Below are 26,058 nucleotides of genomic sequence, written 5' to 3' on the forward strand. Positions count from 1 at the left end.
GCAGTAAAATCAAGATAAAGAAAGATAATAAAATTAGAGGCCAAATGATCATAGTGATTGATATAGGATGATCTTGAGTTGAAAGAATCACAGCCCTGATTATATTACTTAGCTGTTATCTAGTAACTTAAGGTTGGAAGACTGGAATATGATAAAATTTGAAATAGACTTCTTAGAACCTTTTCAGTCAGTGAGGGGGGAGCTTTTTTTCTAACTACTGTGAAAGTACCATGCCTGCAAGTGCTGGAGCCTTGCTGTAGAATCTATAAGAAAATTGGATGGATCAGTCCCTGTAATGGTGTTTTTCATAGTGGAAAGGGGACCAAGTTCAGAGCAAGAACCTCACCCTCCCTGGGGAGACACTAGGTGGTGCAGCCTTCTTGTGTGACACTGAGGACAGTCCTTCTCTGGTACGACTGTTCTTGCCAGGTCTTTAGAGTTTTGGGTTGGTCTACGCAAATGCTGGTATGAGGAACCACTCTGACACCTCTTTAACCAGGCTGTAGATGTTGCACTTCAGCCACTACTTCTCTCATGTTTTGAACTGTTTCTGTTGAACAGGGTTATCTAGCTTCAGTAGTTGTAAAGGCCTATAATCCCTGCAAGGTAGAATTTATAAAATATTATTCTACTCCCACACAAACCATTCCAGCTATTAAAAAATATTTTGGTGTAGTTATACCAGACACTGACTGTTGATCCCCTGAGTAAGAAAGCTGTTATGTACAAATTATTTTAGGAACAGCAATATTCAAACAGAAGTTAAAAAATCATCAGAACTGGCTAATACTGGAAACTTTTCATAATAGCATTTCAAACTATCTAGTGCTATACCTTGACTATATTCTTGTCTTAGAGTGTATGTTACCAACACTAACCTCTTGTTCCCAGAGCCACTGCTCTTATGCCTTTTTTTTTTTGTCTTAAAATAAAATGAAGCCTGTAGTGAAGTATTAGCCTGTACTTAACTGTAATGTTCTCCAAACAGTTGCTAAAGGACTGTGTTGCTATTAAATTAAAGGATTTTGAGAAGCTGTTTTAAAGGATACCTGAGGACTGGCTTCCTCTCTTCATGCCCTCCAGGTCAGAAAGAAACCACAAGAAGGATGCAAAAATGGTTAGCTTGGTCCTTTACAGCTTCTCAGGGCTGAATGGCTGTAAGGAAACCAGAATCCATTAATCTTGTTAGTGGCGATGAACAGATGTTTCTCTGTTCCACATGAAGCTACCACTGTGGATACAACATCAGCCATTTGTTTTATCTCAAATTACTACCACACAACTTGCTTCAGATTAAGTGTGTTTATTAAAATTAAAAATCACCATACAATAGAAACTATTTACATATTTAACTGATAGTCTGCTTAAACGGCACAGTTTGACTGAAGGAAGCCAATGGAAAAGAAAAGCTATGAATATTTCTGCTGCTGAACTTCAACTGCAGGCACACTGAAGCTTTATCAGAAAGGTTTTAAGCTTCTGCAAAGTACCATTTGCCTAAATAATTGGGCTGAAGGGTGGCAAAGATGTGTACTGGGTTTCAGTTGTAAGAACCAGTGTCACTTTGAAAAACAAAAAGTGGTTACATTGCAATTGTACTAGTTCATCTGTTTTGGTAAGTAATTTGATAGAACAATTCAATATACAGAGTTTAGCAAATTGCATTCACTTTAAGAATTAGATTTGCATACGGAGCAACAAAGTACAGTGTCACTGCAATGTAACTTGATATCCTATTGCATATTTCCACAAATTGGTTTTGATAGTGCTAGAGCTAGTTTTAGCTTTAAAACAGATTTGAGGTTAGTTGATTAAAGCAGCAAAAATATAAGGAATATTCAGGAATAATCACAGAGGATTAAAAATGAAGATTAAAATATTTTCACTGGTAACAGTTTCAGCAACTGCAATGAAAGTGTTAACTTCCTTCACAATCCTGTGCTTTCCCATGGACTTCAGATGATGACTTTGGCCTTGTGGGAAGCTGAAAGTTGAACACAGAGCCAGGTGTGCTGCTGCTTCTGCCGTCATGGGTGTTCATCTTGTACTTCTGCATCTGTGATGCTTTGAAAATGATTTTAAACTTAGTATGAGTAATACAGCAGTAAACCAGAACTATTTTCTGTGTAAAGAATTATATACATAACTCTTCCTCAAAGGAAATCTGTTTAGAAAGTCTTACAAGAGGTGACAGTATGCCAGATACTAATGTGAAACAAGTATATAAAAATAATTTTCACAATATGCTGTATTTCAAAAAAGATTATTTAAGAACATCAGCATGTCTTAAATCTGTAAGTTCTTCTTCGTGACTTGTTCTTTTGAAAACAGCTGTTCCTGGATCCTCTCACCGCTTTATAAAGGTCTCCTTGTAACATATTTGCATGACTTAGAACCTAAGAAGGCATTGTCAAGCTGTACCAGGGCCTGATGGCTTTCCCTCCTTCTCCTTCCCTACCCCAAAAAGCCTATTTGCTTTAAGATGTTTCTGCAGATGCAAAACACAGAACATTTAAGGAGAAATTCAAGTTTTAGAGGAACTGGTTTAAACAAATAAAAACATTATTATTTCTCTGCAGAATTACTCTTTCCTTCAGTGTTTCAGCTTCCACACTCAGTTAAGACATCTGAACTCATGAAGTAATTGGTTTTGAGCAGTCTCTCCAAATGATAGTCTGTGCCAAGATCCATGTCAATAGAAAAAGTGTTCTTTGTTCTATGGCTGTTGTTGATACTGCCCTTCTGTTGCTGTGTAGAAGTCATCAAGCACACTCTGTAGATAATCAAATGTTGGCCTCTCTTCTGCTTTGTCTTTCCAGCATGTTTTCATGATATCGTAAAGCTCAGCTGGACAGGTTTCCATGCGTGGCATTCGGTACCCACGCTGAAGAGCAACCATCACATCTGAATTGCTCATACCTTTAACAAAAAGAAAAAAAAGAAAGATTTTATGAAATTATCTCCATTCCTAGAGAAATTACTTTTTTTATTTACTTCACTTTAAAGACCTTCACCCAGTAATACAAGACTAGTGCTACTTTTAAAGAGTGGCTACTAGCATGAGTTCAATAAACAAGGCTGAGGTGTGCACCACAATGAGGGACTTGCTCTGAAAATCCTGGGGAGAAGATTTCCATTTCTGCAGTTGAGTGTTGCAACTTCTGTAGAGCCAAGTCTAACAAGATCATAATTCTCGTCTCCGGAACCATCTCTGTTCTGTTCTTCTGACCAGTTCTGCCACCATTTATTCTGCTTCCAGTGGCAGTGAGATTCACAGCAAAAGCCCACCCTGGCATCAGCCTTTGTCTCTAGCTGCAGTGCTACTAACCTGCTTGCTGTAGACCCCATCCAGACTGAGATGGAGAGCAGCCTACCTTTGGGACTCTGCTGCCAAGTCACCCCGCCCAATGTAGTAACACACTTTCAGATTTTCTTTTACATCAGCTTTTCTGTAAGTGCTGCTGATTGCAAGATACTAGACAGTCACTCATAAAATCCGTACTTGTAACAGGCAAGTTCCTCTCCCTTGTTCCTTGTCCTGTAACTGTCATGCAAAACCATCTTGCCATCTGTGCTGAGCTTTGCTTTGTTTCCCTGTTACGGTTTTCTTTTAGAGAGTATGAATTGTAACTATAAGAAGCGTGTTCTGAGTCTCACATGCCAACTAACGTCACATGAGAGAGTCCTGCCCTAGACTCCATCATCTTCTTCCATACTTTTTTTATTTCCCATCACACCTCCCGCTTTATCAAACCCTTGAGAGACTGGTTCATAGAACGATTTCAACACCTTCTCTCAGAAGGTCAGCTATGCTAGGGCCAGCTTTTCCTTTTTTAGGCTTACCCAGAAACCTGCCTTTTGGCTCGTCACTTCCTATGCAAATCTAATGCAACCCAGTGGAGTAATGGTGCCAGGATTACCTTCTCCGGGACACAGACTCTAAGTTTTCTGTACTCAGTGAATGCTGTTTGTTCTGATGACTGGCCATGCAAGAAGCACCCGCAGCCACTGGCCGCTTCTCAGGCTGAATGTTCCACGTGGTGCAGCTCTGCCCAAGACTACATTTTCTCGTGGTTTTCTCAGGCAATTCTGCCTCTGGCCAGGTCCATGTGTGACAGTCACTGCTGCTGCATACACCAGCTCCCCAGAGGTGTGGAGAGAGCAGCTACACTTGGCTCAGAGGATGCAGGATGGGTCCTGCTCTGGGCAAGGTCAGCAGTGAGATTCAGATGTGGTGCTCCCCCGAGTACTTGGTGGCTGTGCAGCTCTGTTGCTGCAGACTGTGCAGATCTTTGTATACATTATCTGACTACTATGGCTATGATTTAAGCCACTTGGCAGGTAAGGACATATTTGAATTACAACCAAATGACAACTTTATCCAGTATAACTACTTGGATTATTCAAGATAACTATAGTTCATATGAGCTGACTTCAGCTCAAGCCTTTTGGCTTTAGCCTATTCCAGAAATACCATCAGCCGTGTAATCTGAGTCTTGATTAAAGTGCTTACTTTGGGCACATCTTTTGTATTTTCAGTTCCTCTTTGGAAAGAGAAGGGAAGTTTTCCTGAGTTAATACTGCCCATGTGCAGAAAAGAAGTATTTTGAAGTAGTGGAATGGCATGTTGTCACAGAATAAGGAATTACTGCTCTATAGAGACAAATTAAATACAGGAAGAAAGTCAATAAAGCATTTTATAGAGAACAGTGATCTGACTGCTTGAGCTTAAAGAAAGGGATTGTATATAGTATGTGCAGTAAAATAGTTATTAATACTATGCAAAGTCTTAGTTAACTGTGTGCTGCTACATGAGGACTGCTGCTGTTGGGCAGAGTGGGACTGATTTTTTGGGTTTAAGTACTTTACAGGATTGTGCTTAGATCTAGTGTCTGCAGGACCAATTATTACATCCCAAATGCTAAAGACAAAGTGTGTGTTTCATCTGCCCCACAAGAAAACTATGGTAAATAACTACTGGAGCTCAGAAGCAAAAAATTAAAATACTTTCATCATTATCCCATAGTAAATACGTCATGTATGTACTTACACATGTTTGGGGTTTTATTTAAAAGAAAAATGCTTACCCACAGTCCATGCAATATTCTCAAAATAGCTACTTGTTTAACTTTTCCTTTCCTTTTTTTTTTTTTTTGTGCCTAGAGAATTGGCTGTCTCATCATAACTACATCCTAATTAGTAAAAGAAATCTATCCCACATGCATATTTATTACACTTACACCCTCTTGAATGCTAGTAAGGGACATTAGCTCTGAAGTTTTAGTACATGTCTGTTAATTTATGCTGCGGTACCTGTTACGCTTCTCAAAGTCATATTTGCTTACGTTAGAGCCTGGCAAATGTTGTGAACACAGTGGTACGAAGGAACTGTACAGAAAGGGTCATACCTTGTGAAGAGCAGCAGACACAACTGGAATGCAAGTGTGGATGCTGCCAGTATTTGACATACTATATAATCACCTAGACATTAGTTTTAAGAGAATCTTAAAACTTGTTTCATATTTCAGAGGTAGTTCCTGAACCTATAGTCCCACTAATTGCTTTGAGTTTCTTAGGAAGAGAAACAGCTTTTGGAATTTAAGAACAAAGATCATAAAAGCTCCAAGTTTCTTGATTAGTCAGGCTTCCTACCAAGTTGCTTACCTAGATTCTCCTCACAGGTATTAACTACTTGCCAGTTTCACCTCAAACCATTTCATATGCAGCTTTATGCTGAATACTCTCTGGTTACTGGAGCTGGTTAATAATTGAAAATAATAATTTGAAGCATTCCAATTAGAAGTGAAAAATCAGTTTACTCTTTCCAGTGGCTGCTGGTTACAACCTATCATCAGGTTACTATAGCCATGCTGGGGTGATTTGCCCAAATCTGTCATATTTCTTCATGTAAAGTAAATGGGTCACCCATTTATTTTCCTGTGATTCTGATTCTCAGTATCAACTTTCAGTCTAAGAGGCTATTTCAATTTATACTTCTATTTAAAATGGATATATATACCTCTTCCTTTTTAATGCAAGCAATACCTGCAAACTCTTAAAATCTTCCAATATGCTGTCAAGAGCCTTCTACTTCTAATTGCTGGTTGACAAATGAATCCACAGTGCATGGACTATTTATGGTGCTCATAAAAATGATCCCAGATTTAAAAAAAATATTGCCCAGACTTGCCCTAGAAGAGATATTTTCCCACAGTACTACAGCTGTACAGTGTCTGCTGTACAGATTGACTTTGTTCCTAAAATAAAAATATGATATGGTTTATGGAGGTAAAGAGAAAGCAGACTTAGCTGCAGAATTAAGTATTGGGTTGGGTTTTGTATTTTTGTAGTGCTGGTTTCCAGGTGAGTGTGTAGGTTTGCTCAGGGAAGGACAATTTTCAAGGCATCCAGAAATAACCTTGTGAGCCTAGCTCAGCACAGGCAACTGTCTGGATACATAGGCATGTGCTAACAGGGGAATAAAAAAGATATCTTGACTGTGGGAAGAAATGTTTGTTAACTTGGCTGCATACAACTCCTGTCTGATCCTTTCTGGGGACAGGAGCACTTTTTAGAGTAGCTTTGGGAGGACCTGCTATGCAATCACATATTTTATAGCCCTTACTTACAAACCAACCCAGAGCATATGTTTAAACACTTAGCTGTGCTAAGTGCAGCCCTATCACCTCTTGAAGTTTAAGGAGGCTAGTCCTGAGCTTAAGTGTTTTCCTGGACTAGAACCTTACAGTGCAACGAGAATGTCTGGTTTGGCTCTACCTCTTGTATGGAAGGTCGATATGTTCTTCCATAACATAGTGTAAAGTTGGCTGCCATCACCCCTTTTCCTGCTGCCTGAGTCTCATTGGAGGTCCCATTTCCCTGTGGCCAGAGGTGTTCAGTCATTTCAGGGACTTGGGTCTGCCTCTTAACCATCTCTGGCAGTTCAGGATGCAGAATTCCAGCTGTTCATGAAGTGGTAGTGAAAATGTTTTCACTGTTTAAACAGCAAGAGCTGCAGCACTGGAAGCACCGGGAAAGTTTTGCTTGGATGAAGTATCTGTTCTCCCTTTCCCGTCAAGATCTCAAGAGTTCTTCTCAGAAGTTACTCCATCTTATGATATGTGCAGTACAGGTGAGCAAGGCTGTACTTTCCCCATTTGCCCACAAGAGAAGAGAATTTAGGTCAATTTTCCATAACCTCAGTAAGCTTAATGAATGCAGTCTGTTGCCCAGAATTAATCATCTATGCCTGAGATGTCACCATTTCATGTGCATTAAAAAACCCCTTCATACAAGCAGTGTCTGTGTGCTGGAAACATTAATACATATTGTGTTTAACAATGAAAAATGAAACATGAAGCACATAACCACCTCACAGCTACCTAAATGCAGCTACAATTGATGTGTACACCCCTGCAGCCTCATACCTGAGCTATATGGAACAACAAATAGTAAATATTCTTAGCGGTAAATCAACACTGCCTTAGGGTCTGCTTTCATATTTGTTTAGATTAGCCAGCAATGACAAATTATTACAGCCTATTTGTTTGTGAAAACATGCTTTCTTAGTACTTTCACATATTACCCTACAAAAAACCCCAGCAGCTTACACAGCACCGTTAGAACTTGCAGCACTGCATCCTCACAATGGGACTGTGCTTCTGTTCATAAAGCAGAGATCTGTGACAATGCAGCATTTGCTGCAAATGTAACACCTTTGGAAAGTATAAAAACAGCTATGTGTTCATGGTGCCTTTAATCTCCTAGCTAAAATTCACCCCAGTGAGGCATGTGGTTTACATGTACAGTGACTGTAAGTTCTCAAAGCAGTAAGATTACCTGTAAGATATTTTTCAAATATCACTGGGGTCACTTACTGTCAGAAGCCAGCTCTTTCTTTGTGTATTTTCTTTGCTTTTTAACACCAAAGTATAAATACAGAGTAAAAACCCAGGCCCATACCTGGATAAGGAATCTTTCCATATGTAACAATTTCATACAGGAGAATCCCAAATGACCACACATCAGATTTGATAGTGAAAGATCCATAGTTAATTGCCTCTGGTGCTGTCCATTTAATAGGGAATTTTGCACCTAAAAAAGAAGTACAGTCACAAACAGTCAAAGGCGAATTTAAACACTCAATATCAAGTCAGTAAAAGGTCATAAATGACTCGCCTTTGATACACCTAAGTTAGCAAAATTACCAGAATTCCTTCTATACAAGAGTTATCAGCAGAGATGCGCTGCAGGATGCACATTGCCACACTGCATGTCCTGTGTCAGAGGGGCAAATAAGATGCTGGAAGTTACATAGCACCTTCTGATCCCTAGGTATGGTGAATTGTTGCTAAAATTATAGTCACTGTTTTCCCTTCTGCCCAGTGGTCGGGCAACAATCTTACAATTCCCATCACCTGGAACTTCACAAGATTTTAACTAACTTTCCCTATTTTAAATAACATCAGTCTGGCTTGAACATACACTTGAATGCATTTCACATTCAGCCATAGATGCAAAAGCAGTAGCAAGACATACCTTAAAAAAATCATATCTTAGGTTACTGTTCTTCGTATATAACTAACTGATTCCAGAAATTGCCAAATAAAAGCAAACTCCTTCCAGTTAAATGAAAAATGTTCAGGCAGCATTTGTTGTGAATACTACATTAGTTCTTTTGACAATGAGAAGCAACATAAGCAGATTGTCTCTAACCCCTTTTTAGACTGCTCTATCATTCTTACACTAGAAAACTTTTCTGAATGGCAGAAAACACATCAAAGAAACTCAACATAAAAAAAGTATAATGTGAAAAGTTAGTTTAATCAATACACAACGTTCAGAGATAGCTAAAACACACACATATGGGTCTGTACCTCTGAAAACTGCTTAATCAGACCCTTTGCTCTGATATATTGAATTACTGTAATTCAGTGACTGCTGAAGAATAGCTCATCTTCCTTTAATCTCAACTGTAGCGCATTGTTCTCTTTCTTCCTCATACTTTAGTTCTTCCCCCCTTGTCCTGCGTTACCAGTTTCCATCCAGACTGTGTGAAAACCTGACATAGTGTCTTTGAAACGAGAAGGGGAAAGCTAGCCAACAAACTCACTCTGAAAAGTTACCCTTATGCAATCTGTGCATGGAAGCATAAATAAAGACTATTCACTACAACGAATTGGCTGTACACTTCCTGAAAGGATCCTTGACAACATTAGCAAAACACACCTGGCAAACCCCAAACATGTATCTTTAACAGCATGTTTTTCCTCTTGCCACTCCTGACCCTGTTGCACTCTTAGATTCTATCCATGTGCTGAACAGGGACATGACCCAGTCTTCCAGTGTCCCTACAAGTAGCAGCAATGCTGCTGAACATGCAAATTAATGTTGCAGCTCCCAAAGCAGCTTTAAAAGGGAACCAGTCCTGCTAAAGCTTTTCTTGTTACCAGCAACTACACCTGCTAGGGCTCCTTCCTTTCCCTATCTGAAATTAGGAATTAAGGATGTGAAGAGAATAAAAGATCATATTTTCTTGGCATTTCATTCTGTTAGATGGAAGCTGTGGCTGTGTAATTAATTTCTTCAATTAAAAAAAAATGGTGTGCAGTTAAGTTTCTCTGTTTTTCAAATCTATTTAAAATAAACTCATCAAAAAGCCCAGAGAGCGCAGAGAGGTTATTTGTTTCCTTATTCTTTTTAGAAGTTGTTGGCATTAGAATGGTGCTTCTAGGAAGTCTTTACAGGACTTTCTGTCCTTGGTGACCATGTTACTGTTAAATACAGCCTCACTGCCTCCCAGAGGCTGAAGTTTTAAAGACAAAAATGAAAAGACATACCTTCCCTTGCTGTGTATTCATTGTCTTCAATGACTCTCGCTAGTCCAAAATCAGCAATTTTGCACATCAGTAAGTCTGAAACCAGAACATTCGCTGCCCTCAAATCTCGATGGATATAATTTTTTCTTTCTATGTATGCCATCCCTTCTGCAATCTGTAAGCAAAAGAACAGCTATTTTGATATTTTGACACCACACAACTCTATCAGCAGCTCTGACCTGTCTGTTTTTCCAAGGTATCAGCAAAGCCGCATCCATTTATTCATTATTGGTGTCTTTGGAGCATTTTTTACATGGAAGCAAGGAAAAGGGGGTTGCCATGGAAAACCTATGTGCAGATCCAGTCCTGTAAAACTATGCTTACAGTAGTAACAACTCTGAAAGAATTGTTTGGGTGAATAACAACTAGCAGGATTAGACACGTATGAAAGACATTTCCTGAAACAAAATCTTAATTAAAATGTTCCTAAGATTTCTATTAAAATATTCTCTTTCCCGAACTACTAACTGGTTTATTTTCCAAGTACTAGGAAAATGGAAGGAATGAATAAGTTAAGATACAGATGTTCCATTTAAGGCCTGATGAAGCAACAGAGCAGAGAGTGTTAAAAAAACCACCAAAACCAACAGCTTTCTATTTACTCAGTAAAGGCCTGGGCAATCAGGAAACAATTACTAAGATAGGGCAAACAACTTTATTTTATTCTACAACAACATGTACCTGTTCATACAAGAGGAGCGTTTAGCAACAGCCAGTTTTCAGATACTATCATAAGGAAATATAACTGTATTTCAGCAGCCCAAACTGATTTCCAAACCAAGTTAAAGAGGATTAATGTCCTCAAAATAGGCACTAGGGATGATTGTTTTAGTATTTGTCCAGATTGCCTTTTTTTTCCTAAAGAAAAACATTTTACTTTTCAGAAAAAAAAATCCAAACTGAAATAATAGTTTCTAAACTCAGAGAAATAAACTGATGTGTAGATTATTCTGTCCAAAAGTTTAGGAGAAGCTAAGAAAAAAACAGAAGTAAAACCTGTTCTTGTGAGCTGTCAGTTTTTATCTTTCTTGTGAGACTGCTGATGGGCCATTCCCAGGCAAGAGCCACAGTCCAACCTGTGCCACAAGTACCTCTCCGGGATGTCTGTGGGTGGGTGACAGACCACTCACTCTTGCCCACATGGTTTGAGGAACACACAAACTCTCAGATTTGCCAGTGAAGCAGCAGTAAAGCAGTAAGAGTCCTTTGCCAGTGCCAGCCCCCAGCGCCCTCCTCACAGGCTCTTTCCTCTCCACCTCAGGAGAAGACATATAGACAGATCCCTTCTCAGCACCAGAGGTGCTAATTTCTGCCATGCAGTAAAGCAGGCAGGAGCACTTGACCAAATTTTAAGAAAGCATTAACATCACTTCTGCTTATCCGTTTCTAAAAAGTCCCTGAGGGGTTCTGCAAAGGCACACACTTACAACACAAAACCACATGGTCTTTGTTCCTCTTTTTCGGTTTAAGCAATGGAAAAATAGAGCCACTTGCCCTCCCACCTCCTTCCACTGCAAACCTCTTCTTACAAACCAATATATTCTTCAGAGCAGTGTGATATTGCCCTTATACAATGCAGGGAGGGTTCTCACATCAAACCAGAAAGAAACTCTGACAATTAAGAGAATGAAGAACACCTGCATTTCACATTTTCTAGAAATAAGATGTTTTATAATGAAAGAAGGAGCTACTAGTGAATAATTGCCACAGAGAGTCTTACTAGACACACAATAATTGCTTCACAATAGAAGAGCAGTATTTAATTCAGAGCTTGCTCTGCCTCTCTCTACTCCCCATGCCATTACTTGTGTTTGGGGAGAAGGAGAGATGAAAAGAAAGGTTTTGGTGTAAGATCAGTGCTGAGGCTGGACAAGCCAGCTTGGCAGATACACTCAAAATGCAGACACTAATATCACCAAAAATACATCAAATATCACAGAGGAACCAACTTTTCTCCTTCTTCCCTGCACAAATTTAATATTTGAGCAAACTGCTGGCTAGGGAGTGAAGAACCACTTCACAAAAGAGACATTTGTGATAGTGATATTTAATTCCTAAGTCCAACCAAGAAAAGCCATTGGAAAGACCATTTTATTTTCTCTTATTTTTGCCAGATTCACCGAAGTCATCATCTGATTAGCCACAAATAAGAATGTGAAAACAAATTATTCATTACGTTTTCAGCAAATACAAACTATATTTCTGTAAAATTCCAGGACAATGGTTTTGACTGCATTGAATCAGAAAAAATCAAAGAAGCCATGCATATTCAAGTACTTGGGCATGCAAAAAATTCCAAAGTAGGAAAAGAATAATGAGCAAGGAATTTTGAATGGGATGAGGGGAAACACAGCAACTGGACAACTGAATTCACATGTCTAGTCATGTTAAATCTTTGCTTGTGGGAAAAGAAGAAAGAAAAAAATTAAGATTTTTTTGTTCAAGGGAATGGGTGCCAGAGCCCAAGTGATAACTTCTAATGATAATTGTTGGGTTTTCATTGCCAAATGATATGTTAATGGTAGAGAAATTCATGTGAACAAAAGAAAATTAAAGCCTTTTTCCCTGTCTTTTAATGATCATTGGTACCTGTCAAGACTGTTCGGTTACATGGAACTTCTATTCAGGAGGCAGGATGGGAAAGCTAATTTGAACTTCACAAATATGTTTTGTGGCCTTTAAGAGAGGATTCTGCCTACACTGCACAAATGTTACTGCCAAGAAAGGAGCAGTTCCCCATCACCTTTAATGAACTACTGACACACTTTTAGGAATACCCAAATTAAATGCTTTTAAAAACAACCAACCAACAAATCCCTACATACTAGGAACTATGCACGCAGGGTAAGAATGGGAGAAAGGTCTTCTGGGAGAAATAAATCATTCCACAAGACAGCCTCTGTAACTGTAAAGCTTCAGCTAAAAGTCATGGCAGGTGTGGGACAGTGGCCTTAGAGCTGCTCTCAGCTGCCCACATGGGCTGCTCAGGCCCATAGCTGGTGGTGAATCAGAGCATCCCAAAAACCCGACTGGAAATGAGTGCCAAACTCTTAGGTGGACACAAGCATCTTGTTGGTGCATTTTAAGCAGAGGATACCCTGAGTTTCACATTGCCTTAAATTTGGTAATTCTCTCAGTTCCTAGGGAGAAGCCTCACTAAAAGCAGTCTGCAGTTTCGAAAGGTTTGAAGCAGATGTGTTGTTCATCTGGACAGAGCTGTCTTTGGTCTAGGATTAACCTTTCAATAATGGTACCTTTCAGGTACCTTTCAATAATGTCCAAACGCATAATAAAATAAAACACACTTCTTGATCACAGAGTTTTCAAAAAGAGAGTTCATCCTCATGTGACTCTTTGTCTGTGAAGAACTATTGCAAAAGACACATATCTTCAAGTGATTTATCGGTGGCATAACAATTTTCAGTTTGCAGCAGTGCTTATCCTAAAGGTGAAGTCAGGAAAGGTTGCAAAATCATATTCCTCTTGATCCAGTCAAGCAGCTATGTAGTCAAAGCAGACCCACGGGGAAAAAAGGTATTATTAAAGTAATGTATATAATTATGCACTAGAACATTAGAGGGTATCATTAAAAATCAAAGAAGCCTGAAAAGGAATATGCAGTAGAAATGTCACAATGCCAAATAAGACTTAAAATTAATTGTAATCTAGGACTTTTCCCTGTGACCTTAAAAGAGAGGGGCGGGAGGGATTAAAACACTGCATTAAAAATCTCCATTAATTTTATTCTAAGTTTACTATTATTTCAATGACACTGTAGCCTTAGAAGGCAGAAAGTAGTTGCCAGTGAAGCTGTAGGTCACAGAAGAACTAATGAAAGTATCGGCACTGCATGGGAAAGAAAAAGACTTTTTTAGGACAAAGCTTTGACCAGTTCAAAAGTTATACCATGAGTATGTTCAGTAAAAACAGATATCATTTTCCTAACCACAGCCACTCTGCATGTGTGTGCTACAAGGAAGGTAATGGATTTGCATAAGAAGCAGGAAGAGTTTACACATACAAAAGGTTCTCTGAATTCCCATCATACATTTTCAGCAGATCTCATCAAACAGAAGCAAGTACGAATTCAAGAACTGTGAAACAAAGAACCGGAGGCTCTTTGGGTAAATTTCCTCTAAGGCAAGACTGAAAACAACTAGTAAAATCCAGAGTTTGCCAGTTGCTTAAGTGCTGAAGGAGCCACGCTGTTGCCTGTAAATGACCAAGAGGAATTTGGGCAATGTCCATGTGGACCGCCTTGGCCCGCTGCATTAGCAAGATCTGGCAGTAGATCATGGACAAAGCAATGAAATTTGCTTACACTCCCACTTGCAACCAGGAATCAACAGCTAGTGGCACCTTTGGATTCCCCGAGTCTGCTGGCTGAGCTGGCAGGCAGAGCCCAGCAAGGGGAACCACTGGGAACCACTCATCACCTGTGCCAGGTAATGCCTGCCAGATGCGAGGCAGCCGTGAGAGCAGCCAAAGACGTTGCCATGCTGCTGACCCATGCACAAACAGTGGCCATGCAGGCAGGGAGGCAGGTTCAGGTTTTGTTTTTTCCATATTCCTGGCTGTTTCTGGCATGTCCGACATACTGAGAATTCTGCTGACTTCTACGGGAGATGCCACAGCTCTGCTCTGTACTAAAGCAGATAGTACGTGCCTGAAGATTTGTTTGCAAATCTCAGCTTCCTTTAAAACATGCTCATTTCAGAGACATCTAATGTTCATCTCCAGTGAATAAAATTGTCTTTGCCAGGGCACAGCTAACACTAGATTTCCCCCTGCCCCTGTTCATATGCACTAATTAAAACACAAGAGATACCTTCAGCTCTGTCAGAGGGCAGATTGCTTTAGAATCTGAGCTGGACCACCTTCCTAGCAAGCATTTTTTTGCCATTTTTTCTACAAGCTTAATTTCATAAATCATGACCATTATTACAGAAAGAAAACCATCAAAATCCAGAATCCGCAGCTGTAAGTTAAAGTAGGCACTAGATGTAAGTGTAACCAAGTAACAGCTATCTCTGTCAAAAATGGCCATCAGTGAGTGTGTTCATCTAACAAAACAGCAAAATCAGTTTAGCAGAGCAGGAGTATATTTGATTATATACTTGATTATATTGCTTGAGAAAGGCTTACTTTTTAAAAGGTGTTATTTCACCTAGGACAGCAGTCCTCATTTTCAAAATCAGAATGTTTCACCTCTTGTAAACATATTTTTTTTTCAAGACTGTTCAAGGCAAAGGCATAATAAGCTCAGCAAGTGGAGCACTAAAAGACAGCCTGGCAATGCAAACAACAACTCACAGCTGTTGTTGCTCTCCAATAACACTTGGAAAATCAGCTTCAGCTGAGGGTTCCTGTACATCTACCTGCACTATATTCTTCAGCCCTCTAATAGTACACAGACCATATCCTTCCCTCTCTTTCTCCCATTCTCAGTCCCTCCTGTGTCATGTAACATCACAGATGTATGAGGGGAAAAATAAGCTAATGCTCAGCTACAATTTCTTGCATTTCCAGTGTTGGTGAGAAGCTGGGACAGTCTGGCAAACTGCCTTGCCAGAATGGTGTGATTAGACAGTAATGACTGTGTGTCCACCAAGGAAAAAAAACCAACCTGATGTTAAGAACTTCACCACTTCCTTCCATATTATTTTTAACCCCTTCTGAAACATCTCTCTCCAAATTTCATTCCCCTTAGCTCTATGGAGAGGTTAACATCATTGCTGTAAGAGTAAATTAGTGCTCCATTTGTACAAACTAGAGGCATACCAAAAATGCTACATACATTTTGTGTTCTCCTTTATATATAGCCTACATTCTGGAAAAGTGTGATCCACAGGTCTGCAGTAAAATTGCCACTACCTTAGCAAAGGTCTGAAAATATTTTTGTCCCATCTTTTACCCTAAAGACCCATCAATTAACATTCAGACTGTCAGAGACAGAGAAGACCAGTGGAACATCGGTGTTGGTCAGAGGGAAATCTCTAGTCTGGAACCACACACATGCAGCCTGCAAGTCTATTCTACACAGTCCTGTTATTACCCAATGGCATTAAGGGCTCTTTACAAATGTGCTCAAAAACTCTACAGATTCTTTCCACAAGAAAAATCCTGCTATCTCTGTTCCAAAGTTTTGTTTGGGCTGCAGCCAGAAATGCTCAGGGAGGCATTCCTGAAAACCCCTTCAGGATCACTCCAAGCCAATGCACAGCTCGCTCTCAGGAATTTCTTTTGAAAGAGGTGACAAGAGGGATTTCTCACATCACCTGTGCAGCACAAGGTCCTGGCCTCTGATGCCAAGTGCAGGAATTGGCTCTGAGAGGTTGCTGTCAGATCACGGTGACAAGTGATGTTCATTTCAAGTGACCTGACCTTCAAAGTTTTGTAAATGACAATCTCTGACCCCTGTTATCTTGAAGTGATTTACCCAAGTTGTACACAGTTAGAGTTCTGCTCTAGTTCATTGCACTTTTTAAGCCTTAAATTTCTGTAAACACAATATTTAAAATGAACACAACATCCCTAACTCCACTGCTGTGAAACTACATGTGCTTTTCTCTTTACATCTCAGGTCTCCTTTCATATCACTGCTTACAGATGTTCTTCTCTCCCTTGAATTTTACACACTATTTTCAAAGTTCCCTTTTTTTTCTTCTTTTCTGCCCACTGTTATTCATCTCTTCAGGCCATGACCTGGGATCCAGCAGGTTTTCTACATCTACAAAGCTTTTATCCCACTAAATTCTCAAGGACAAATTACTCAAAGAATTCATAAAACTTAGAAAGCCTATAGCTACACGAAACCAATAATTATAACAAAAATTGCTCCTGCATTGGATCTATATTAAATAAAAATCTGTATTTGATATATTGAACATCTACATAACAACACGTGATATGTAATATACTATAGGATAGAATAATTCTATTTGGAAAGGACCTTCAATGATCATCTGGTCCAACTGCTTGACCACTTCAGGCCATTTTAACCAAAAGTTAAAACATGTTATTAAGGGCATGTCCAAATGCCTCTTAAACAATGACAGGTTTGGGGCATTGACTGCCTCTCTAGGAAACCTATTTTACTGTTTGATAACCCTCTTGGTAAAGAAATATTTCTAATCTTATATTTATCTGTATATCAATGGTTATATAAAATGTTTATATAATATTCTTATTGTGAATTTTTGGTATAAATCCTGAATGTTTTGCCATACCTTTTAAAGTTTTCCCATCTTTCTTCGTGAGTTACAACAAGTTACTGTAATAATAGATATAGTTTACAGATACAAATATCTGTAAACTCCAATGCATAATAAAAACCCTAAAAGATTGATTAACAATAACCTAACAGAAATGCCTTCATTACCTATTAGTAACATGAACTACAACTCACAAAACCACAATTATTACTCTGTTTTTGTTACATGCCTCCCTGGACATGTAGTGTTGGTAACTGTCGAAGACAAAAAACTGGGCTCTGGGCACCTCTGATCCAGGCTGTGAAACACAAATCACTCTGGGGTCTCTCTCTCCAGGTTTCATTTATGACATGGGATAACTTGTGTATTTTGAAACAATCATCCTGGTTCATGAATCATATACTAGTATACTGAAACATCATTTCATAATAACTTACATAAGAAATTGAAACCAAGTAGAGTCAACTGAGGTTAAGAGACGTTTGACCAATTAACCTAACTTAAGAAGTAAAAAAATGACACATTTATTAACATTTAAGGAATCTCCTAAGCACAAAATCACAAACTTGTACTTACACTTTCAACACATAGCTGCTCAAATTGAAAGCAGCCTTTCCACAAAGGAAAGCAGATGTGTACTGCTGCCATCTAATCAGGGTTTCACTGACATCTAGGTCAGTTACCAGCAGTGACCTCACACATTCCCTTTGAAACCTCTTTTATATATTTCCTCCTTTCAAATAACCTTATTTACTCAAAATTTATTTGAAAATTAATTTTTTATGCAAAAACCCCTGAAGATAAAGCTGCCTAGCATGAGTTTCAGACTCTGAAAAAAATAAAACCCCACTAATTTTGAGCATATTTCCTAAACTTTACCTGAGCAGAGAAGTCAATTAGCTTTGGAAGCAACAATTTACTTCCTTCATCACTCTTCAGGAAATCCAGCAAACTTCCTGTTACAACAGAGAAAGATTAAGTCAGTGCAGCTTATTACCAAAAGAAAGGTCACACCAGTCCCCAATGTTATGGATCACAAAATTGATGCAGTGAAGTGTTTTGATGTATTTTCAAGTTGACCATAATAAGACAGTCTCTTCGCATGTTTTACCAACTGTAACATCCAAGTCTGCATGTCAGATATCTGAGTTTAGCCATTTTCCTGGGTGTAGAAAACTCCCATCAGACCACATCTCAGTTTAGTGGTGTTGAGTTTGGTAAGCATGCTAGCCTACGGACCATCAGGAACTGTCTAGTAGAAGTACTCACATCAGTCCTTTCCAAGTCATGAAGAACAAATACCTCAACACAAAATTGCTTGAAAACAGAACAAAGCAAGAAAAACTATCACCCAAGACCATCTGAGAAGGAAACCTTGCATATTTTTTGCAGTAATGCTCTATAAAGGTTGTCCTTTTCTAGTAGTGCAGCCATCCTTGCAAGACTACACCTCATTCACCTTATTACACACACCTTTATCAATTCAAGGGCCACATAAGGCAATTTCTAAGGTATATTTTAATTGCCTTGCTATGATACCAGAAACAAAAGTTAGGCAGGGAGTCCAAAGGAACCAGGGCTATTTTGAGGTTATCCTCTGATTCAGAAACAATTAAAAATGCCGCATTTAAGAAAACTGTAAATTCAGATTCACAAATGCAGCAATTGATCACAAAATTAAAGCCTCAGCCCATCTTAAGGATAGGTTCTTCTTCAATTAATACCTGAGCACTCAAAAAATAACTCTATCATTCCTTCCTTTTTAAAGAAAGGGGACTAATTTAGGAGAAGCAGAAGAGTTCACCTAAAACACTGCTTGCAGATCCAATGTTTTTCTCACCTTTTGCCATGAATTCTGTTATAATATAAATAGGCTCTTCTTTGGTCACTACAGCATAAAGCCTAACGAGCTTATCATGCTGAAGTGTTTTCATAAGATTGGCTTCTTCCAGGAAGGCTTGCACAGACATTGTTCCAGGCTTCAAGGTCTTCACAGCTACTTTCGTACTATTGTGATAGTAACCTACAAAGAGGGAATACAATCAGTGCACTTGAAGTCACTCTGCACCACACAGCACCCCAACTAGCAGGAATTTGTAAAGCAGGTGATGTTAGATTCCAGAAATAGCTAAGAGTCTGAAAGCAAGTGCCAGATGTAGCACAAATGCTAGAATTCCTTTTTATTTTGCAACTGATACAACATTGCAGTGAAAAATGATCCATTCCTTATATTTAGAAATCAGTTATCTCAAAAAAAAAAATTAAAATAAAGCAAGCAAGTGATCTGACTTCATACCAAGTTTTCATTCACAAGTAGTACATAAAAACTTGTCAAGACTTGTTTTAATGAGAGTCCACTTAAATTTTCTCAGAATCCAACAGCGTCCAAGGACTGACTGCAAGATTCTGGAGTATCTTTAAATCCCATGACTTTTTGCTATTTTATGCATGCCAGTCTCATGCTTCTAATCCTTTCCGTAACCCTCAGTGCTCAAAATGGAGCATTACGGGAGAGTGCAATCAAACAAGTGTTCTTGTGACCAACAAGGATACACTGCCAGGATTGCAATCCTGCAGTGTTCAGCACAAGATTTAAAATGTGATAACTTCTTATCACATAGCTCATGCCAAAAGTGAAGGAGACTGTGGCTGTGGTTCACTTCTTTGTTTATCAAACCTTCTAATGTAATAGTCTAGTTACAAAAAAAGTAGAGAGAATAATATTCTGATTTTCCCAAACATTAAATAAATGTTAAAATAGTATTAAAAATAGAGTAGCAAGCACTGATACTAAAGTTTATCTCATGAAGTCATTTAATTTGAAAAAATAAAAGAAATAGAAAGAAAGAGATAGGGATATAAATGTCACTTTTGTACCCCGTCATACCCATTGCAACATTGCAGAAATATTTCTCAGAAGAGGTAAAACTTTCATGACTCAATGATATAGACTCATTGCCTTATGCAGCAACAATGCAGACTATCACCACCTCCAAACTGGAATCTACCGCTTCCTTACACTATTATCCTAACAAAAGAAATCAGTGGCAAAGCAAGGACCTAGTTCCCAGATCTTAAGTGATTGCTCTAACCACTGCATCTTCTTTTTTTGAAGAAGAATCATCACCTGAGAAAAGCCACTATGTCAATCACAAAATATTCACCTCCACAATTATTAAATCCATTTTTCCAAACATGGTCATGTCAAAGCATAACATAGACATTTCTCTAAATTACCTAACAGTAAAAAATTACAGCTACAGGTCAAATCTGCTGTTAAAGCTCAGGCATATATTTATATCTATTAGAGAAAAAGGTATAAAAAATATTTCTTTCTGCTTAAGAATCAGAAAGTTTATTTCTATAATTTCTACTATTCCATCCCATACTCTAAAACAGAGCATGATTTCCACTCCCAATTTGTTGAAGTCTCTACTGAACATACTAATCAATATCATTATTTCTGTGAAGCAATTATGAGCAACACACCATTAGCTATGTAACAATATTTTACATTCACTACAGAAATCTATCAAACTAGGGTCTTACTTACAGAAACTTGGCTTTACTGCAATGCCTCAGTGACACTGAGGTTTTCTGCTGTAAAAAAGTCTTCTCTGACCGTCTGGTCATAATATACAAAGCAAATACCTGGTGGGAGTACTAGAGATAATTGATCTTGATTACTTCTATGTTCATTTATTAAATCAGGTATTGGCAGGGATGGGACACCAAAACCCTGAGGAAAGGTGGTCATGAACTCTATGAGCACAAACAAAAAAGTGGACCTTAAGAGCTTGGCAAAACTGGAATTTGTCACCTTTCCCACTCACATTATCAGCAAAACCAGTGTTAGCTTTGTTTGGGCTGGACCTGGAGCAGGCAGCATCTTTTTAGTATGCATCTGTACCACCCCAGCCCAACGAAGTCCTAGTCCTTATGCCAGGTCACCTATCACTGCTATGAGAACATCTGTGGTAGTGCCCCAAAAGATAATCTGCTTTGCAGGCAGACTCTAACTGTTCAGGTAAGGAACTGCAGCCTTTTTTCAGGTGGAGAGAAAACTGATGACCTCAAAGAGCTTTAGTGACAGCAAATTTAAGGTTTAATCTGCATCACAGAAGGATTCCAGTAATGTGCCAGGAGCTGTGGGAAGGGGTGACTATGGCATCATCCCCCAGCTTCCTACAGTGCCTGGGGCTCTGAACTATTCACTAACACCTGCCTTGGCTAAACTGAGCCCACTCTGGGTGTAGACTCAGTGTTTGCTGTGTCACAGTATTGCTTGCCATATCATATGAATGAACTATGGTCTGCTGAATGAACTTAGGACTGCTACCTAAATGTGAATTCAAGAAGATAGATAAGCAATGAAATTCTTGCTTAGATCTAGAACATCTGACATAAAATTCAGATTTTTTGCAACTAACATTCAGCTCATCTATGTGTTGTCAAATATCTTTTCTAATACTAATGAGATGTACCAGTAAGTTTTCTTCATTCATTTTAGATGTCTTTTATTGTAACAAAAGGATTTCTGTGATACGATTTACTCTGTTTTTTTTTTTCTAACAGCTGCAAAAGAAAATACACCTTCAAAACAAATATTACTAATATTCTAATTCAGAGGTTATTGAATAAGAGAATCTTTTACACCTGAAATGCAAGCAAGATGTGCCTTATTAATAAAATACACTATAATGGCTGCATTTGCCTTGTTAACTTTCCTCTTAGCCCTGCTTGAGAATTCTCTTCATGGATTATTGATGCCACAGAGCATCATGATTCACTTCATATCAGTGCACACTAGGAACAAAAATGCATAAAACATAGACCCTGCTCTTGCAGTGCTGCTCTGTTTCGTCACATCACCAAAGTAGCTGCCCAAATGCACTGAACTCCATGGCAGGAAGTGAGTTTCTCTGCAGTTTCAGCTTCTGTTAAAAATCAAATGTGAAGCAAGCAGTAGTATGAAAGTTTGAGGAATGTATGATGATGTCTCACACTATGAGCAATGTTCTTCTCTACATCTTAGAATAGAATCCTCAAAAAAATTTAGTGTTTCAGGTATCTATCTTGGAGCTGATTACTATTATTTTAACAGAGAAGTATCTTGGACACCCAGGTTGTCCTCAGATTCTTGCACAAGATTAATCAGGCCAAGCTGTGATATGAACTTACAACAGACAATCACGAAGTTGAGCCTACCATTTCTGACCAGATCTCTAGGTCTAAAGATGAACAACTTTGTGAACAAGCCTACAACATGCAGTTTTCTCCTTCCTCTGCTTTTGCAGTAATTCCCTGCAGCATATACTGGAAACAACTTGTTTGGGCTACAGAAGTATGACACTATTAAAAGAAAGATTATATCTCAGGCGGTTACTGTTGCAGGGGAGACCAGGGAAGAGACTGAGAACAGCAGTTTCTCTGCATCCTATTGCAGGTCAGCACTTCACTTCTTCACCAACTACAGCCATCACGCAGCTGAAGAACAGAACAACACAAAAACAGTAGCTCCATCTCTTGCTCATCTCCATACAGCCCATTAAATAGGAAGGCAGAGAGTGGGGGCTGAAGCTTTCTAACCACTTCCATGGTGCAGTGCATAAAATGTGAGCACAATTCTGCCATGTTGTTTTCATCTAATGTGTCAGCACAGCTGATGCCCAAATTGCACACTTAAACACTAACTTGATAGCCTAAAAACAGAAAGTCTTTATAAAATGCATAAAATTGCACATAACTGCAGTGAAGAAATTGCACTTGCAGTGATAAACAATATGAGAAATTGGTAGCAAGTTTTCTCAGTGTAAAAGGAACTCTTCAGAATTGGAGGAGATTCAGCTGCTCGCTCCATAGGTAACAAAGATTCTCTGCATGGGTCATACAGGAACACAGCCAAGTGCTTTGGGGGTATAGGGGCTTGTTTTTTGTTCCTAGAGTTTTCTTAGTAATCCCACAGTATAAGCTCCAAAATGTTCACAAAGAAGATATCAACGTGGAAGCCCAGAAAGTACTTATGGACAAACTAAAAAGAAAATACTATAAAAGATACATTTTCCTATCTTCACATTGCAATAACAGTATTATCTCTATATTCCCGTGTCTCACAGAATCACAGAAGGGTTCAGGTTGGAAGGGGCCTCTGGAAGGCACCAGGGTCTAACACGCCCAACCAAGCTGGTTGTCCAGGACTGTGTCAAGTTGGCTTTTGATTCTCTTCAAGGATGGAGACACCACAGCCTCTCTGGGCAACCTATGCCAGTGCTTGGTCACTCAATGAAAAAGGGTTTCCCGATGTTCAAAGGGAGCCTCCTGTGTTTCGGTTTGTGCCCTTTGCTTCTGGTCTTGTCACTGGGCACCACTGAGAAGAGCCTGGCTCCATCCTCTCTGCATACCTCCTTCAGCTATTTACATACATTGATAAGATCCCCAAGCCTTTTCAAGGCTGAATAGTCTCAGGTTTCTCAGCCTTTCCTCAAGAGAGAGGTGCTCCAGTCCTTTCATAATCTTTGTGACCCTTTGCCACAAAGTTCTAGTAGCTCTACATCTTTCTTTACTAGGAAGCACAGTTCCTCTGAGTGGGACACTGTTCCCTCTGAAACCAGAATTGTAAGTACCCTTTATCAAGAAGAAATTTATTTAGTAATTAAACCATGGGATAGTATTGCTCTTTAATTCACAGTACAGCTGAAAAATAATTTTGCTGTATGTGAGGTGGTAGCATAACAACTGGCTCTCTAGTCAGGACAGCGTAACAATGAGGTTGTTTCTTAGTACCTTTACATACCTCCCAATGTCCCTGGTTGATCATTACAATACACAGTGTTTGCTGACACCCTGCACCACACAGCTGACCTAATATTCGCTTCCCAGTTTGAACTTCCTTGGTTCTAGTATTAACCATGCTCCTGATTTGAGGAGACTTGTGCCATGCAAATCATCTTCTTTTGCTTCAGAAAGGAAGCAGAGAAGAGGAAACACAGTGATCGCTTTTACAGTACATTAATTTTTCTCACAGTGCAGCATTTCAGACACAGGGGTTAGGCCCAATTTAGATGTTAAAATAATGACACAAACAAGAGGAAACATCTTGAACCAGAAACACCCTTTTAAAGTTTTATTCCTTTGTGCAGAATTAGTCACTTCCCAAAATGATCTATGTCTTCAAGTAGTTGACTACCTCCTACCAAAAAGTCTTCCACGGTATTTCAGTGTCAGTTGAACATTTCTGGTCCTGATTTATTAAACAGAAATAACTGCACAATGACTGACACTTGTCCTGACTAATATCTAAACTGTCATTCATGTATATCATAGCTAAAGGGTTTCTTAAGCCTTTTCTCATGAAGGCAGATAAAAGGCTGAATTTGGCTATATTATTCTATAGTGATGTGTTGCCTGCATTTTTATATGATTTATACCAAAAGATTACACCTATGACTGAACTAGAGCTTTCTGAATGACGCTGCAGTTGTGTGTATAATTTGCTACTCAAACAGCACCAATCTGTGCTTTGATTTTCTAAATGAGAGCATCTCTTCAAAGCAGTGACATTCCTGCCAGACTGACCCACTCTTATGGGTCATCAGAGACCCTTTCATAGCTTTGTGTCTTCTAGCAAGCTTTGGGATACGCTCTTAAGTTGCTCAGAAATACCTTACCTATAGAATCTTACACCTTAAAATTAATAATAATCATTATCACCTTCATCTGATCTATTACTATTATAACTGTAACAATTTTATTCCAATTTAAATATAACATCCAAAAAAGAGATTCAAGGAAAGGCTAATGACTGAGAATGATTTGGCCTTAAAAAACATCCTAATGAAGATTTCGGGAGGAAGGTATAGTTTACCCCAAACAAGATGGTAACTGGTAAAAAGTGTGTAAGTAATGAACAACACACAGAACATGCAATACAGAAGCCAAAAGAATACTTAGATGTCAGAAGAGGCAGCATTTCAAAAGCAAGATGATTAAACCATTTTCACTATGCCTATGTGACACTGGACATAGGCCCTTGCCAAAGGAAGTCATCAAGGCTGAGAAAATATTGCTTGTAAGCCAACAAAGATAATTATTTAGGTGATAATAATTAATGCCATCATTTTTTGCTGTGTATATATTAACATTTACAACTTGTAAGTCTTATGACAGTTTTATTATTGGGAACTTGCATGATAATTCAAGGTAGAGGGTGTTCAATCTCTAGTCTTCTTACTACGTAAGTCACCTACTTTCTAAGCAGACACTGGCAGACAATACGCTTGGGTCAAGTCTGCTCTCTTTTTTCACCCAGTCTGGCAGCCCCATGCACTACATTACAGCATCTTCTTTATGAAGATACAATGAAATCTCAATAGGCAATTCACTAAAAGACATTGTTTCTTTTTATTTCATGTTCTTTAACACTTTCTGATTTGAAGCAAAGTTCTGAGAGACCCATCAATTTTGAGACTTGGGAGCCACATCTTACTATAACCTTCTATTTCCCCCACAAAACCCTACCAAAAAAAAAAACCTTATTGTCTTTAACCTTCTAAATTACAGTGCTCACTCACTAGTTTTTCCCTTTAAAAGACTCCAAAAGGATTTATTCCACCTATTTGTCAGGTATCTACCCTCTTTTACACACACCCTCTCCTCACAGGAGGACATATTCTGGACCTGATTTGGCTGTTTTACAAGTATATCGGACCAGGTTCATGTCCACTACATTTTTGAATGACTCCGAAATGACACTCCTTTCAGAGTTTAATACTTATTTCAAAAGAATAAACTTACCCATCCAGACTTCTCCAAACTGACCAGCTCCAAGTTTCTTCACTAATTTAATCGATTCCCGTGGAATTTCCCACGCATCTTTATCCCATGGTTTTTGAGGCTTGGGACTAATACAAGCTTTTTCCAGCTTTCTACATAAACCATCCGATTGCTCTGGTTTTCAAAGAAAAAAA

General features: G+C 38.8%; 1 protein-coding gene across 8 annotated transcripts in view; it reads right to left on the reverse strand.

Moving 5' to 3' along the window:
• Positions 1–1,287: 1,287 nt before the first annotated feature.
• The window catches only part of LYN (LYN proto-oncogene, Src family tyrosine kinase), a 51,922-nt gene continuing 27,151 nt past the window's right edge, over positions 1,288–26,058 (reverse strand). For all 8 annotated transcript variants that reach the window (XM_017833639.1, XM_017833623.1, XM_017833598.1 and 5 more), the window contains 6 exons: positions 25,886–26,038; positions 18,933–19,115; positions 17,972–18,048; positions 9,840–9,993; positions 7,963–8,094; positions 1,288–2,919 (listed from right to left, as the gene is read on the reverse strand). In XM_017833639.1, the coding sequence (XP_017689128.1) occupies positions 2,717–2,919; positions 7,963–8,094; positions 9,840–9,993; positions 17,972–18,048; positions 18,933–19,115; positions 25,886–26,038 (902 nt within the window). In that variant the 3' untranslated portion in view covers positions 1,288–2,716. The remainder of the gene's footprint in view (positions 2,920–7,962; positions 8,095–9,839; positions 9,994–17,971; positions 18,049–18,932; positions 19,116–25,885; positions 26,039–26,058) is intronic.

The sequence above is a fragment of the Lepidothrix coronata genome, unplaced genomic scaffold, assembly GCF_001604755.1.
Source record: "Lepidothrix coronata isolate B3197 unplaced genomic scaffold, Lepidothrix_coronata-1.0 Scaffold6, whole genome shotgun sequence".
Taxonomy (NCBI): domain Eukaryota; kingdom Metazoa; phylum Chordata; class Aves; order Passeriformes; family Pipridae; genus Lepidothrix; species Lepidothrix coronata.